Genomic DNA, 13,126 nt, shown 5'->3' on the forward strand with positions numbered 1-13,126 from the left:
AAAGCTGAAACAATAAGCCTGTTTATAAGGTGAGTGTTTCATTATATGTTTTTAGATGACTGTATGCTTGAGTTTGGACGTTAACTTGGATGAATGCTTTCATTTTGGAAACTGTAATGGCTGCTTCTACTTCTAAGAAAAAAAAGTATAGTTTATGTTAGGCACACACCCAGTTCTGTCCATTATGTTTTCTTCAGGAAACGAATCATATAAGTCAATTAAAACGAATCATAGAATCAACTCTAATACAATGTCCCTTTTGAAGTGTAAGTACAAGTTTAAAAAAAAAAACAAACAGAAGGCACAAGGTGTCATGTGGGTTTTTTTTCATCATAAAACGATCATGAGAATTTCTCCCTCTGCTCTGTGCAGGTGAATCAGACAATAAGCTGTGGTTGATTCTTATAAATTTAATGAGACATCTTTATATACGTCAGACTTTTACTTTAATGTTCTGTATCACCATTAATAGGAAATACACAATATTATGACATCCATGTGTATGGATGTACATGGGCAGGATTCAGATGGAGAATTGGTTTTACAACAGTGGTTAAATCCCGCAACAGGAGGAAGAGCCCAAGAGGGAAATAAATGCTACAGTCGACTTTAAATGCCGACAAGAAGTCTTGTTGTGATTGCATGAATGTCTTCGTAGTTGAGTTGTTTAAAATGGAGAACCTGTTCTCTGTGTGCTGGATGTGTCTGATCAGTGGCTCATCATGCTAATATCCAGCTATTCTCACAGAACAGGTGGTCAGTTTTGGTCTAATCTGCAGATGAAGAAGCGTAAATGGTAACTGTGATCTTTGTTGATCCAGGCTCCTCAGATCCTGACTGCCTGATCCCTGAGGGACTGGTACCTTGACAGAGCTGCAAAGTGACAGGCAGAGTATTTAAAGATGGATAGTGACAGACATAATCACGGTAATAAGTCAAGACTTTGCCATGCATACTGGAAATAGATGTTGGAATGACATATTGATGATTAATTTATTATATTCTGCTGACAGCGTAGATAAAAATGTCTGTGTTTTAGCTGCTGGGCTTGGTGTTTACTCTACTAATTATATATTTTAAGTATTGTCTGTCTCCAGCCCTTAACTTATGTACATAAAGGTGTGTGTGTGTGTGTGTGTGTGTGTGTGTGTGTGTGTGTGTGTGTGTGTGTGTGTGTGTGTGTGTGTGTGTGTGTGTGTGTGGTCACTAAAAGAACCTGACCATTCAATAAGTGCACTATTCTGTTTAGAGCTTCTAGATGAGATAAGCGGTGAGCTGGATAGATAAATGAATATGATGATGTACCACTCCTTCGATCATCACTCACTCCAATTGGGATAAGTGCTGTGTGCTCTTCTGTTTCGAGCACACATTGTGATTTCACAGCAGTTAACATGAAAGCTGACAAAGGGTTCTGTTTGCAGTTGGCCTAAAAGATCCAGCACAGAATACATTTCACTCATGGGCCATTTACACAAAGCACCTTAAGGTTCTCGTTAGGAGTGACGCCGAGGGACTCACTCACTCACTTTTTTTCTCTGGCACTCATGCTTGGAATAACCGGTATTGCTTTAATTGTAATGATCTCACAGAGGCAGTGCACAGTTCATTTTAAAGAGATGGCAAAGGAAGATAAAATGATAAAAGATAAAATTGGCTATATTATTTACACTCTGTCGACAATAACTGATGTTGATCCTTCATGTCAATAACTTGGACTTCATGTTGTATGAGCGTTTGATCCCTCTGTGAATAATGCAGCATACAGTTTACTAGGGGTGTGATGACATCTTGTGACTCGAGATCTCGCGAGATTTGTGAGCTATCCAAACTTCTATTTGTGACCTGTGGGGGCAATAATGCGCCTTTGTTACGTCTAGCCTGCCAGAACCTAAAGAAGGAGAAGGAAAAGAAGAAGAGGAGGGGAAGCGGCAAGCAGCCAGAATGACGTTGGAAAATACCGGTAGGCTATTACCATCGAAGATGCCCCCGCCACTTTCAAATAGCCTGTTTGGCAGCATTTTGGGTACCCGGCGGAAATGATAAATGGCAGTAGAGTGACTGATGAGGCATGGCTGTATGGTTGCAGAAAGTTGTCTATTGTACAATAGCATTTTCTACTATTTGCACTCTGTATTGACAGAGTACAACTTTGATTTGATTTTGCACATAATATTGTTTTCACTTGATTTTTTCAAGAAATATTTTATTTTAACTTTTACAAATTTTAGTTTTAGTTTAATTTGTGGAAGAAGAAGAGTTATAATAAAACATTTCAAAATGCATGTGCAACTTGGTTAAATAAAGTCTGTTGGTCCAGTCATACATTTTGTCATTGTAGTTGTCTTAAAATCTCGTCTCGTTCTCGTGAACCCAATATCGTGTCTCGTCCCATCTTGTGAGCTGAGTGTATCGTCACACCCCTACAGTTTACCTATGGACACAAACTATCTTGCCAGTAACTAAGTGGAAAGATCTTGTTACATAAAATCATAGAGCCATCATTAACGTTAAAGTGACTGAAAGAGCACAGCTGTGGAAAGTACGAACTGTATGTGGCCAGGCTTCTCATAAATGATGTGCCAGTCAGATCTATAAATAAACTTTCACCACTTTCATTAAACTGTTATCGGTGAGTAGATGAACGTATTTTATGCCAGAAATAAGGTCCAGTTTAAGAAAAAAAAAAAACTTCTGCTTTAAGGTGCTTTGTGCACCTGGCCCCTGTATTTCATCTGTATGTGATGTAACTGTACGGTTACACGCTCAGTTGAGTTGAGCTACAGTTCCAGCTCCACCTGGCCATTTATTTGGACCACTGTCCTTGATCCAGAGTACAAGCACGGGAGTGAAATAAAGTTATTGACCAATGGTTATAAAATCAGTGATTCATCAGAAAGGGCATGAACCCTCCATGTCAATAAAACTCGCCAACTAACACTTGTGAAATCATTTTTTTCCGATTCTTAATCATAATCTGTGCTGTCTGCCATCTCTGTTCTGCTGTTGTAGATATAGTCGGAATAACATCTCTTCGTTTCACCGTTACAGTCGAATTATTCAAACTGGTGTTAAGTACCACTTTCAAACACACAACATATGGTCAAAAGAGTCTCTTTTCAAAGAGTTTTAGTCATTATGAAAGTTACAGATGTCAACTGGATATTGAGTGAGTTTTTTCTTACTTTTTAAACAGAACTCAGTTGTTCCACTTTCGGTCTGACTTGAAAAAGTAACCTTACCACACTCTGTGGTAAGGTTACTGTAGAACTGCCAGTGTTGAGCATTTGGAGATGAGTCTCTGATTTGCCATTTCCGTTTTAACTAAATTTACTTTCTGTGGGTTATTTTGATCTAGAGGGAGCCTACATTTACCTTTAGTATTTGACACCGATTTATGTTTGGCTGTGAACTGTTTCTCTTTTTTTCTCTCCTTTACATACAATTTGCCCTTTTGAAGGCTGTTCTCAACTGTTTACTGAAACTCCTCAGCTTCTTCTGTCTTTAAGCACCCAGCTGCCAAGACTGTCTGCCATCACATGCATAATAAAGCTGTCGTCTCAGGCCAACATCAAAAAATAGTCCTATTTTTGTCGACAGATCTGACTTCGAAGAAAACGAGCAGCCAAAATAAACCATTATGGCTCTGAGAAGAAGTTTGCGGAATGTCAGCAGAGTGCTTTGAATCCTCCTTCCTCTGGGACATTGATCTCATCAAAAATTGTGTGTGTCTGAGAAACAAAAATGGTCTCACGGGGCAGGTTTACTTGTACACACGTCTCTGGAAGCTGTTGTCAGCTGATTGGCTTAAAAGGTCAGGATCAGAGGATCAGGGACATTTTTGGGGTACTGTTGAATTTCTCCTTCTAATTTCCTGCTGGAACTTGTCATTGCTTCGGCAGTCGATTTCACGGGAAATCAATGCTCCAGCCTTTATGCTGCCAAGCAAGAACTTGCACAGGGCAAACCTTTAAATTAGCAGCGGTGTGTGGTGAACATGGAACAACTAATTTATCTTTCATTTGTTTTATCCTGACAGATTCACATTTAGCTGGCCATGCTTGCATTGTTCTTTTCTTTGCTTGTTGTTTTATTCATTTCACTCATTCACAGGCAGTCACCAGGTGATGTACAGTTTATATACAGGTGATATACAGTTTATATACAGGTGATATACAGTTTATATACAGGTGATATACAGTTTATATACAGGTGATATACAGTTTATATACAGGTGATATACAGTTTCATGTTGAAAATATTTGATTGCTTTGTTGATTTTTTTTTTTTTTTTTTTTTTCAACATAACTGTATAATAATTCCAGTTTTCCTTCTTATGAGATATTTTCCTGCAGTTATATTACTTTTTGCAGTCATCCAAGTATATGTATGCATACAAGACCACAGATTACATATTAACACGGTAGTGATGGAATTGATTTTCCACTGCCTCCACCGGCCCCTCAGTGTTTGCTATGGAGGAAGGAAGTGTTTCCTATTCTCTTTTCCTGCCTGAGTTGAGCTAGTTGGAGGCTTTGAGTGAACTGAACCCTAAAGTCTAATCTCTCTGTTACCTCCAACGGTGGCTGAGTCCATTGATAACGTAGGTTTCTCTCACAAAATAGTTGGGGATTTGTGGTTTTGATAATAGGTGCAACAGTTTTCTTCTCCTACAATCAATTGGTGATGTACCAGAAGTAAACTACTAGTGCCTGAAGTTGAGGTTTCTGTTTAGTTTTCTGACTCAACAGGATCTCATCTTTCATTTCTTTTTTATGACAAACTGTAAGTCAAATACCTTCTTCTTCACCCCTCTTTGTCTCCCATGCTTTTCTTTTCTTTTGTTGGAAAAAGCAGTATCGCAGGGAACATCTCTGTGCTTCTAATCTTTTTCAGTCGGTGACAGAGAAGAGTGAGCAGCAGTATCCATAAATGAAAGGTTTATGTGTGTGCGTTCAGTGTAGAGAATAGAGGCTGTGTACTGTCTGGGTAATTTATGATCATTTATGTCTCTTCTAACATCTGAGTGATTATTTTACATAAATCACAGCTATCAAGTAAAACTTTATTGATTTAGCATCTTTTTGTTCTTTTCAAATATTTAGTTTTTTATTTGACTATTTCTTCAGCAGTGACAGTAGGTAGGTGTGGAAATGGGTATGGACGAGCTATGACCGGGTCGCTGTGGTGAGCACTCTCAACCCGGCGAGCTCCAGGGGCAAGCTATGCAAACATGTATCTGAACTACTAGTCTCATTATTTTTCTACCAGTAATGGTAAAACTTGACTGCTGTTCCTAGCCTTTGATTCTAAATGGAAATAATCAGTTTGAATGAAAACATATTGGAAATGATAGCAAGAATACATTTTAAAAATGATCGCAGCACTAATATTTTCATTTATCTGGACCCCATGACAAATCCAAAAGCCTCAGATAGGACAGGGGATTAGGGATGTCCAGTGTGTCTCCCTCTTTGTCATGCATGAACAGACCAAAATACAAATGCACACAAGCATGTGCACCCATGTAAGAAGCCCATCTGTCCCAGAGAACAGCAGCTGTTTACAGCCATTACAAATATGACTTCTGACATTCTGCAACATAAGGCGTCATCCACTATATCTGTCAGATGCATGGAATTGCATGGTTAGACATGAAGAGAGTGTGTCTCATGCATGGACATTCTCTTCATGCTATATGATTCATTAACTGGTCACTGATTAGATTAAAATAGAATGAGCAAGACTGATTTCACAAAGTGCAAAAAGCTTGTTTTATATAGTCTACGTTGGTGTGTGGGTACATTAAATGTGGCTGTCTGCTCGTACAAACCCAAATTGCTTGGCCATCTCAGTTTACATTGTCTGATTTTGCTTCTGTAGTATTTTGCCGTCCCACTCGTGAGTAATTTTGATCGTGGTGATAAAACAGCAGGTTTTGAAGAAATTCCTGTTTTGAGATAATTGCATGCACTTTAAATTCATCTGTGTTTTTATGCTCCACTTTCACAGTTGACGATTTTTTTTCAAATCATCCCAAACAATAAATCAACTTTTCTAATTATTTATTGCTTATTTGCAAAATCTGTAACGTCTGTTGCAGGGAAAAGCTGTTCTCAATGTGGGCTGCAGCCACATTTACCAGTCGGATGCTGATGTGGTTGTTTACTTGATCTGATGGTGTTGTGCTCATTTAGCGGTTTTCCTAGAACGTGGCACTCTGGTCACTACATCTCACATGCTGGATAAAAAAAGAGCATCTCAATTGCCTCTCTTCCTGCCTCTGAAATTGTGTCCTCACTGTTTTTCTCTTTTCTGTCCACAGATCACCAGAAACTTGAGCGGGAGGCAAGGATTTGTCGTCTGCTTAAGCATCCAAACATAGGTCAGTCACCTTAGAGCCTAAAAATAATAGGCTGGTGGAGTTTTTTTGCTTTTCTTCTAACTCTTACATATGTAGGAAAGAGCAGAAGTGATAAATAGATGAATAAATCCATTAAATTCACTAGAGCTGACAGATGTTTTGATAGGAATTGAATAAAGTATTTTTTCTATTCTATGTAAGCTGTTAGAAAAGTCAAATGACATGAAACTACTACTACTACTGTGTTTTGTCAACTACCTTGACATCAGCCACTCTTTTGTATCACTACTCATATTATGTTTTACAGCTGAGAGATATTTAACGGATGTAACACCTCATTTTGCTGCAGGCCTCTCAAACATGTCACTTCAAATCATGCTTAGAAACTTTTCACATATAGTTAGGATAAGTCATGAAATATTAAGCCAATAAAAAAAACAATCTGAAGTATGCTTAAAGTCTCAGGGATGCTAAAAATAATGTTTTTTAGAGCTTTATGGATTTATAACTATATAAAACAAGCTTTTTTAGATAGATGTTGGCGAACTGCCAAACTAAACACATCAACACTCCAGTTTTCATGAGCATAACTATGCAAAATGGATGCAGCTTTTAATACAACCGCTCTGCAGTGAATTCAGACTGAAATTTATAGGGTTTTAGAAGAGGTGTAAAAGAGGTTTTGATTAAATTTTACAATCATTTTGGAGACACTGAATTGTTTTATTCTGCTGAGGAGTGCTGATAGAGCTGCGGCCTATCATGGCCGACACACTCGCAACAGAGAATCTGAAGAGTTCAATGTCCCTCGTTAAATGTAGGTCAAATGAGAACAATGAAATAAAGACAGACACAATTAAAGTCTTTGAACAGACTTTGGCTGAGTCCTGTGCGGCAGCCAGATTGACTGTTTGCTTTCCATCTGCCCTTCTTTTAGTAAAACATGCTCACTTGCTTTCAGATGAGACAGTTGAGTTGGCTGTAAAAACTATTTGATTGCTCTGTTACATTCAGTCATTGAACTGCACAAGAGATCTAGAGGTCTTTTAAATAAGGGTGTGAGAACCCTCAGTTTCCCCTTAAACCTGAAACTATTTGGGTGTCGTTTCATTTCACAACTATGCTGGAGAACAGTGCCAAGAGGGCCGCTGTTGCTTTTTTTCTTAGTTTCATTTCAACATTGTCCAGTTTAATAATAACTCGGCAGCCTAATGACCTCACATGATCGTCAAAGCAGCCAGTTACCTGATCTGTTACTGTATTGTACATTTATAAGCAGCTGGTCAGCCAGACAGGGGAAGTGAGTCTGATCTCCAGCACATACCGTCAGATGGTGGTTCTATACTGTGTTTACATTGTTTACTTTGAGTCTCTATGTTTGTGTGCAAAGTGTAATGGGGCATGGATATAGTCCTCAGTATTACTAGTATGTAGTTTTATGTCCTCATTTTAGTTCTCACCAGATAAAACACACAGTGCAGGAAGCTCCTGCCCTAAAGAGCCAAACTGCTTTGTTGAGTCATAGCAGTAAACTGTCCGGTAGACTCAACTATTGTTCAGCCAGTAAATGTCTTTTAAGACTGTTTGTGTTAAGTCTCATACATCTTGGGATTCATTGCACTTCTTTGACTGCGTGTGTTTTTGTGAGATCCAGTGAAAAGGCAGTGGCCCCTTGAAAAGGAAGGAAATGACAAAATATCTTTGAGGCAGAACTGCCAAGTGTTATTATGGCATGCAACCCACACACACAGACATGCAGAGTATGAGACAACATACAGTAATAGGTTGGCTTTCAATGGGCTCTCTGCATCCCACATGATTTTTTTGCTTCTTCATCATACTCTGCTGTACTTTCCTTATGCCAATCTCAAGGTCAAGTTCTTTAAATCATGTATTCTTTGACATGGTTAAAGTTGTGGTTTTGGCAAAGTCCTCCTGTATGAAGAATCAAAAACCACTCCCATCCCTGCATATTATTACGTATCCTGTACAGCTTTGAGCTTTTTCAAAGGAGCCAAAGAGGAATCGACCAGTTTAAAAGTCATTGAATATGTTAACAGTTTTGTCAGCTTTGTGTCCTAAAGCTTGAACGTCGTTGCCAGCTGACAAGGTGGCGCTTTGGCTTTAGAAACCCTCTGTCTGTTTGTTTCACATGGGAAACACTCTGGAAACCTTGGATTAATTACCTTGTTTGTGTTGGAATTTACCCAGTATAACATTTTAATTTGTTTTCCTTCTTGTTGTTTCTTCCATGGAGATTATCTGGTGTGTTGTTAACAGCCTTACCCAAATTGACAGATTTACATGAATATTTTTAGCTGAAGTTAGAATTGGCCTAAGAGATTATGATTGATGTCCATCAGGTCTGGAGGTGGGAGGTGGATTTAATCATACAGTTGGATCATTTCATGAAGGAAGTAATCAGCCAGCTTACTTAAGATGTGTTGTCTCTCTCCGATGTAGTACGTTGCAGACATGCACCTTGGCAGTGGCACTCACTATGAAATGTTTGTGAAGTATTCACACAGTTGAATAGCCCATAGATGTGCAGGTGAATAGAGAGGATCTGATGTAAGTGAACCTTTACAGGAAGAGACAACTTGACCAGCTATGACACCATGACAGCATCAGACTAGGGTTAGGCAACCTGGGGACCTTTGATTCACATGGATGTATTTTCACACAAGATGTTAAATAAGTTTATATTGTTAAAGACTGATGCTGCGGAACCTCATTAAAACTGTGCCACCGTTGGTGTCTCTCCTCTCAGCCCCCATATTTTTCCCTGCCCTCACATGCTGAGGAAAGCCACAGGGTGAAACGCGTCCGTCCTTGTTACTGTGCAAAGTAAAGTTATAAGAAATTTAATCTTGAGTACTGGCGTTTTCAGTTATTATATTGTGTTTTTTGTTTTTTTTCCAGGTTGGCACCCATCAGTTTCAGGAGAGTTTTTTTTTCCCATGCCTATTTACTCATTGTTGATTAACTTCCCCCACATTCCTCTGAGCCCAGGGGCAAACTAAATGAGCTGTTCACAACTTCTCCTCATTGTTCCTCACTTAGGTTGTGTATTTCATCTAAAAGTGTCTTCTTCCCATAGTAGTGAACAAACATTTGATGCTTTCTGTACACGAAAACAAAAAAACCTTTGTCTACCAGGATGAGTTGCAGCAACATATTCAGCTGACTGCACGGCTGTGAACTGTCCTCAGTGATCATTTCACTGGTAAATACAGCCGATATGACAGCGCAAGGCTCGTCCTTGATGGGTTTATCAGATGACCCAGTGTATGGTTAATGTGTAGTCTCAGCAGTCTGCATTTTAGTCTTTATTTCAGATTTGAAATTGCCTTTAATGGGAGTTCAGTTGTGTTAAAATACAAGAAGAACAGGAGAGAACCACTGACACAAGCTGAAAGTAGAATACAGAGACTTCATATTCTACAATATTATGGTTGATAATAGTGAATATTTGTTGTCAAGTTATTTGATATAGCACATTTAAAAACAACAAAAGTTGACTAAAGTGCTTAACAGTCAACAAAAAGTAAAGCAAATAACAAGATAAAAAGAGATATGAAAATATAAAAACAATAAAAGCATCATAAATAGAAATGATAAAGGAGACGAAAGCACAATAAAATGCTAATGATCAATTCAGGCGTCATACGCCACTTGAATCAAAAGCCAAGAAGAAGTGGTGAGATTAAAAATCTTTGTAAAAAGCATTTAGATATATGTGGTGCATTGCCATTCTGTAAGAATACTGAGATATCTCTCAGCTCTGTAATAGACCAAGGCAGACTGAGCAGTTATCAGAAAACAATAAAAGTGAAATAAATCTTATTGAGATTCTCATGAGGATAGAATTTGATTATAGAGAAATGTTTAATTTTAGAATATGAAAGATAACTTTGCTCAGTTTGCAGATATTATTCCTTGCAGACCTTTTTAAAAGGACAGTTGTGGTGTTATGCTCTGTCAGACGTGTCGTTAGTCTCATTCTGTGCATTATTTTAGAATAGGAGCATGTCTTTCAAGCTCTTCAAGAATGAAGTGAACAATTTGGTGATGATGATGACGATGAGGGTTTATGAGAGAAAACGGCAGTAGTGAAGTGGTAAGACAGAGTTAGAGATTACAGATGCTCCCACACGTTATCAAGGTAAACTACATCTCCTTTTTCTAATGATTTTAGCTGCTCCTTGTACACATGTTGTAGACACGAAGCAGATTGATTTGATATCTTGGGCTTATATAAGTGCTATTGTTCCAAATGGAGAATATATTTTAAGAATTACATTTTCCTTTTGGCCAGGCGCAAGATGCTTCCAGCCACATTTAGTTTCTGAGGAACATGATGTCTTAAAGGTCCATTACATGCTTTGTAAATTTAACCAAAGGTCTCTGAGGGGGTCGGGGCTATAAAATAGTACGAGTCTTTCATAGAGGCTGATCGTTCATGGCTTTATGTGTAGATTGTCTTAATCTTTATGTGGATACTCAGTCATCCAGCCACAGTCATCAAAAAAGTTTTTGATTGTTAAGTATTTGGAGAGTTGGTGGAAATGCATGATTCCATATAAAAGTTAGTTTACACGAGCAGTGCTATCTGACCTACTGGCCTGGTTGTTAATGGAAGACTCTCTCTGTGTTTCTTAGTACGACTCCATGAGAGCATCTCAGAGGAAGGCTTCCACTATCTCGTCTTTGACCTGTAAGTAACTCATATTAACACAGACACACACACGCAGTTGGTCTACTCTTTCATTAAACCTCATTAAGTAATTATGGTTGGAACATGTTTTATATTGAGAGTTTATGTCATATTTTGTCATAGGCACGTAATGTTCAGGTCTTAAACAAGGTTTCAAGGAAGGTGTTGCAGACATTTTAGGTTTCACTCCAGTTTGTTGGCACTTAGTTCAGAGATGCAGGTGAGATAAAGGCTTGTAGAGGCTTGTCTTATCAGTCAAGTGGCTTCTTAGAGCACCAGTCAGAGCTTGTTAAACATATTTGTCATTATGAACATAAATCATGAAAAAAGTGAATCTCTTTGATAAGACATCAGACGGTATTTTGATGATAATGATTATCTGTCACATCTCTTCAGTGATAGGAATTTTCACTAGATAGTATTTTCAGAAGGGAAGACAAAACAAATAACTTTCTTTTTTTTATCCATCTCTGCAGTGTCACTGGTGGAGAGCTGTTTGAGGACATTGTTGCCAGAGAGTACTACAGTGAGGCAGATGCCAGGTAACATGCAGACCTTTCCAGCATTTTAAGTTTGCATCCAAAAATTCATCACTAACAGTTCATTTAGTGTCCGAAGATATTTTATGAGATTGTTTTCTGTATGTCTGAAACCTTAAGTGTGTTGCACTTTTCTATTTCAGGTGAAAAATCCGCTCTGCAAGCACGACTTTTATCAAATCAAATCAAATTTAAAGACAACCACAGTCGACCAAAGTGCTGAACAGAACATGATACAGATAACAATAGAAAGCTAAAAGATATTAGCAGAGACAAGTCAAAAGAATGTAAAAACACTAAGTAAAACCTAATAAAAGTGACTTCCTTAAAAAGAAAGAAATAAAAAACGATAAAAAGTGTTAAAGAACTCTAAGAGTTAAAAGCAGTTAAAAGCCATTGAGAACAAATATGTCTTCAGCTTAAAGGTGAAGATGGAGAGGGCACATTTAATGGACAGTGGAAGGCTGTTCCACAGTTTTGGAGCTAACCTCGACCAGGGAACTGCTAAAAGCAGTAATCTGCAATAAAAGCTGATCCTCAGAGGATCTACGAGGTCTGGAGTTAGAGAAAGGGCAGAAGAGTTCAGAAATGTACTCGAAACATACAAAAGAATTCCAGAATCTGTTCTGTATTTAATCTGGAGCCAGTGAAGCGAGGCAAGAACAGGGGTGGTTCTTTGTCTTGTTCTGGTACTATTTTGGAGTCTGGCTGGTGAATTCTGAACCAGCTGCAGAGGGACTACTTCAATGTAAATAACTTTTAAGTAAAGTGTAAGTATAATATTTAACATAATGTGTTAATGTGCTGTTGTTGGGTTACTTTCAGGAGGTGATGTGGTGATAGGCACCATCAAGTATTGTATACAATACAAGTATTGAGTATGTTGTGGATAGTTTGGAGTTTCAGAGAGAACCAAAGTTTTTGGTTTCAGCGACTGTAAAGCAGAAAAGTTTTAGTTTTGAAAGCATGAAATGTTCTGGCATCTGAATGTGTTTTGATCTATTTTGTGCCTCAGTAGCAGAAACAGTGCTTGTGGTTTCTGGCAATACCGGTATTCGCCTTATTTCCGACCAAGTGACTCAGGCCTTTTAAATCTAAATTCATGAATAAAGGATGACAAAGCTGTTCTTGTGTAGAAACTTTATTTCGAGTTAATGTTGCAGTTGTTTTTTGCCCTGCAGTGCATTACCTGCCTGGCTGAAGTTTGATCCCAGTTGTAGCAGATTTATCTAGTTATTTACTTTATATTAATGACATCAGTATAACAACATTTAATTAAATCAAATAATTCAGTGTTCAGCGTGACTAGACTTCATCTAGTTTACTCAACAATCTATGTGACTGCATTGGTCACAGTGTATGACAAAACTAGTTAGAGATGCTAAAGCTTTAACTTTTATTTATACAGTGAATGAGCAGAGACTGGATATAAGTTGTCTCCCATTGTTGAGCTGTGCTCGTGATTCTACAACAGTGACTCGATTTAAAGCCATAAAATGAAGGAAA

The 13,126-nt window shown here is 38.2% G+C and overlaps 1 protein-coding gene across 14 annotated transcripts in view; it reads left to right on the forward strand.

Annotated features, from left to right (window-relative positions):
* camk2g2 (calcium/calmodulin-dependent protein kinase (CaM kinase) II gamma 2) overlaps positions 1 to 13,126 on the forward strand; it is a 64,114-nt gene that overhangs the window by 17,764 nt on the left and 33,224 nt on the right. For all 14 annotated transcript variants that reach the window (XM_072390678.1, XM_072390679.1, XM_072390672.1 and 11 more), the window contains exons 3-5: positions 6,326 to 6,385; positions 11,027 to 11,081; positions 11,558 to 11,623. In XM_072390678.1, the coding sequence (XP_072246779.1) occupies positions 6,326 to 6,385; positions 11,027 to 11,081; positions 11,558 to 11,623 (181 nt within the window). The remainder of the gene's footprint in view (positions 1 to 6,325; positions 6,386 to 11,026; positions 11,082 to 11,557; positions 11,624 to 13,126) is intronic.

This window comes from Leuresthes tenuis, unplaced genomic scaffold (assembly GCF_036924035.1).
Source record: "Leuresthes tenuis unplaced genomic scaffold, fLeuTen1.0.hap1 SCAF_8, whole genome shotgun sequence".
NCBI lineage: Eukaryota > Metazoa > Chordata > Actinopteri > Atheriniformes > Atherinopsidae > Leuresthes > Leuresthes tenuis.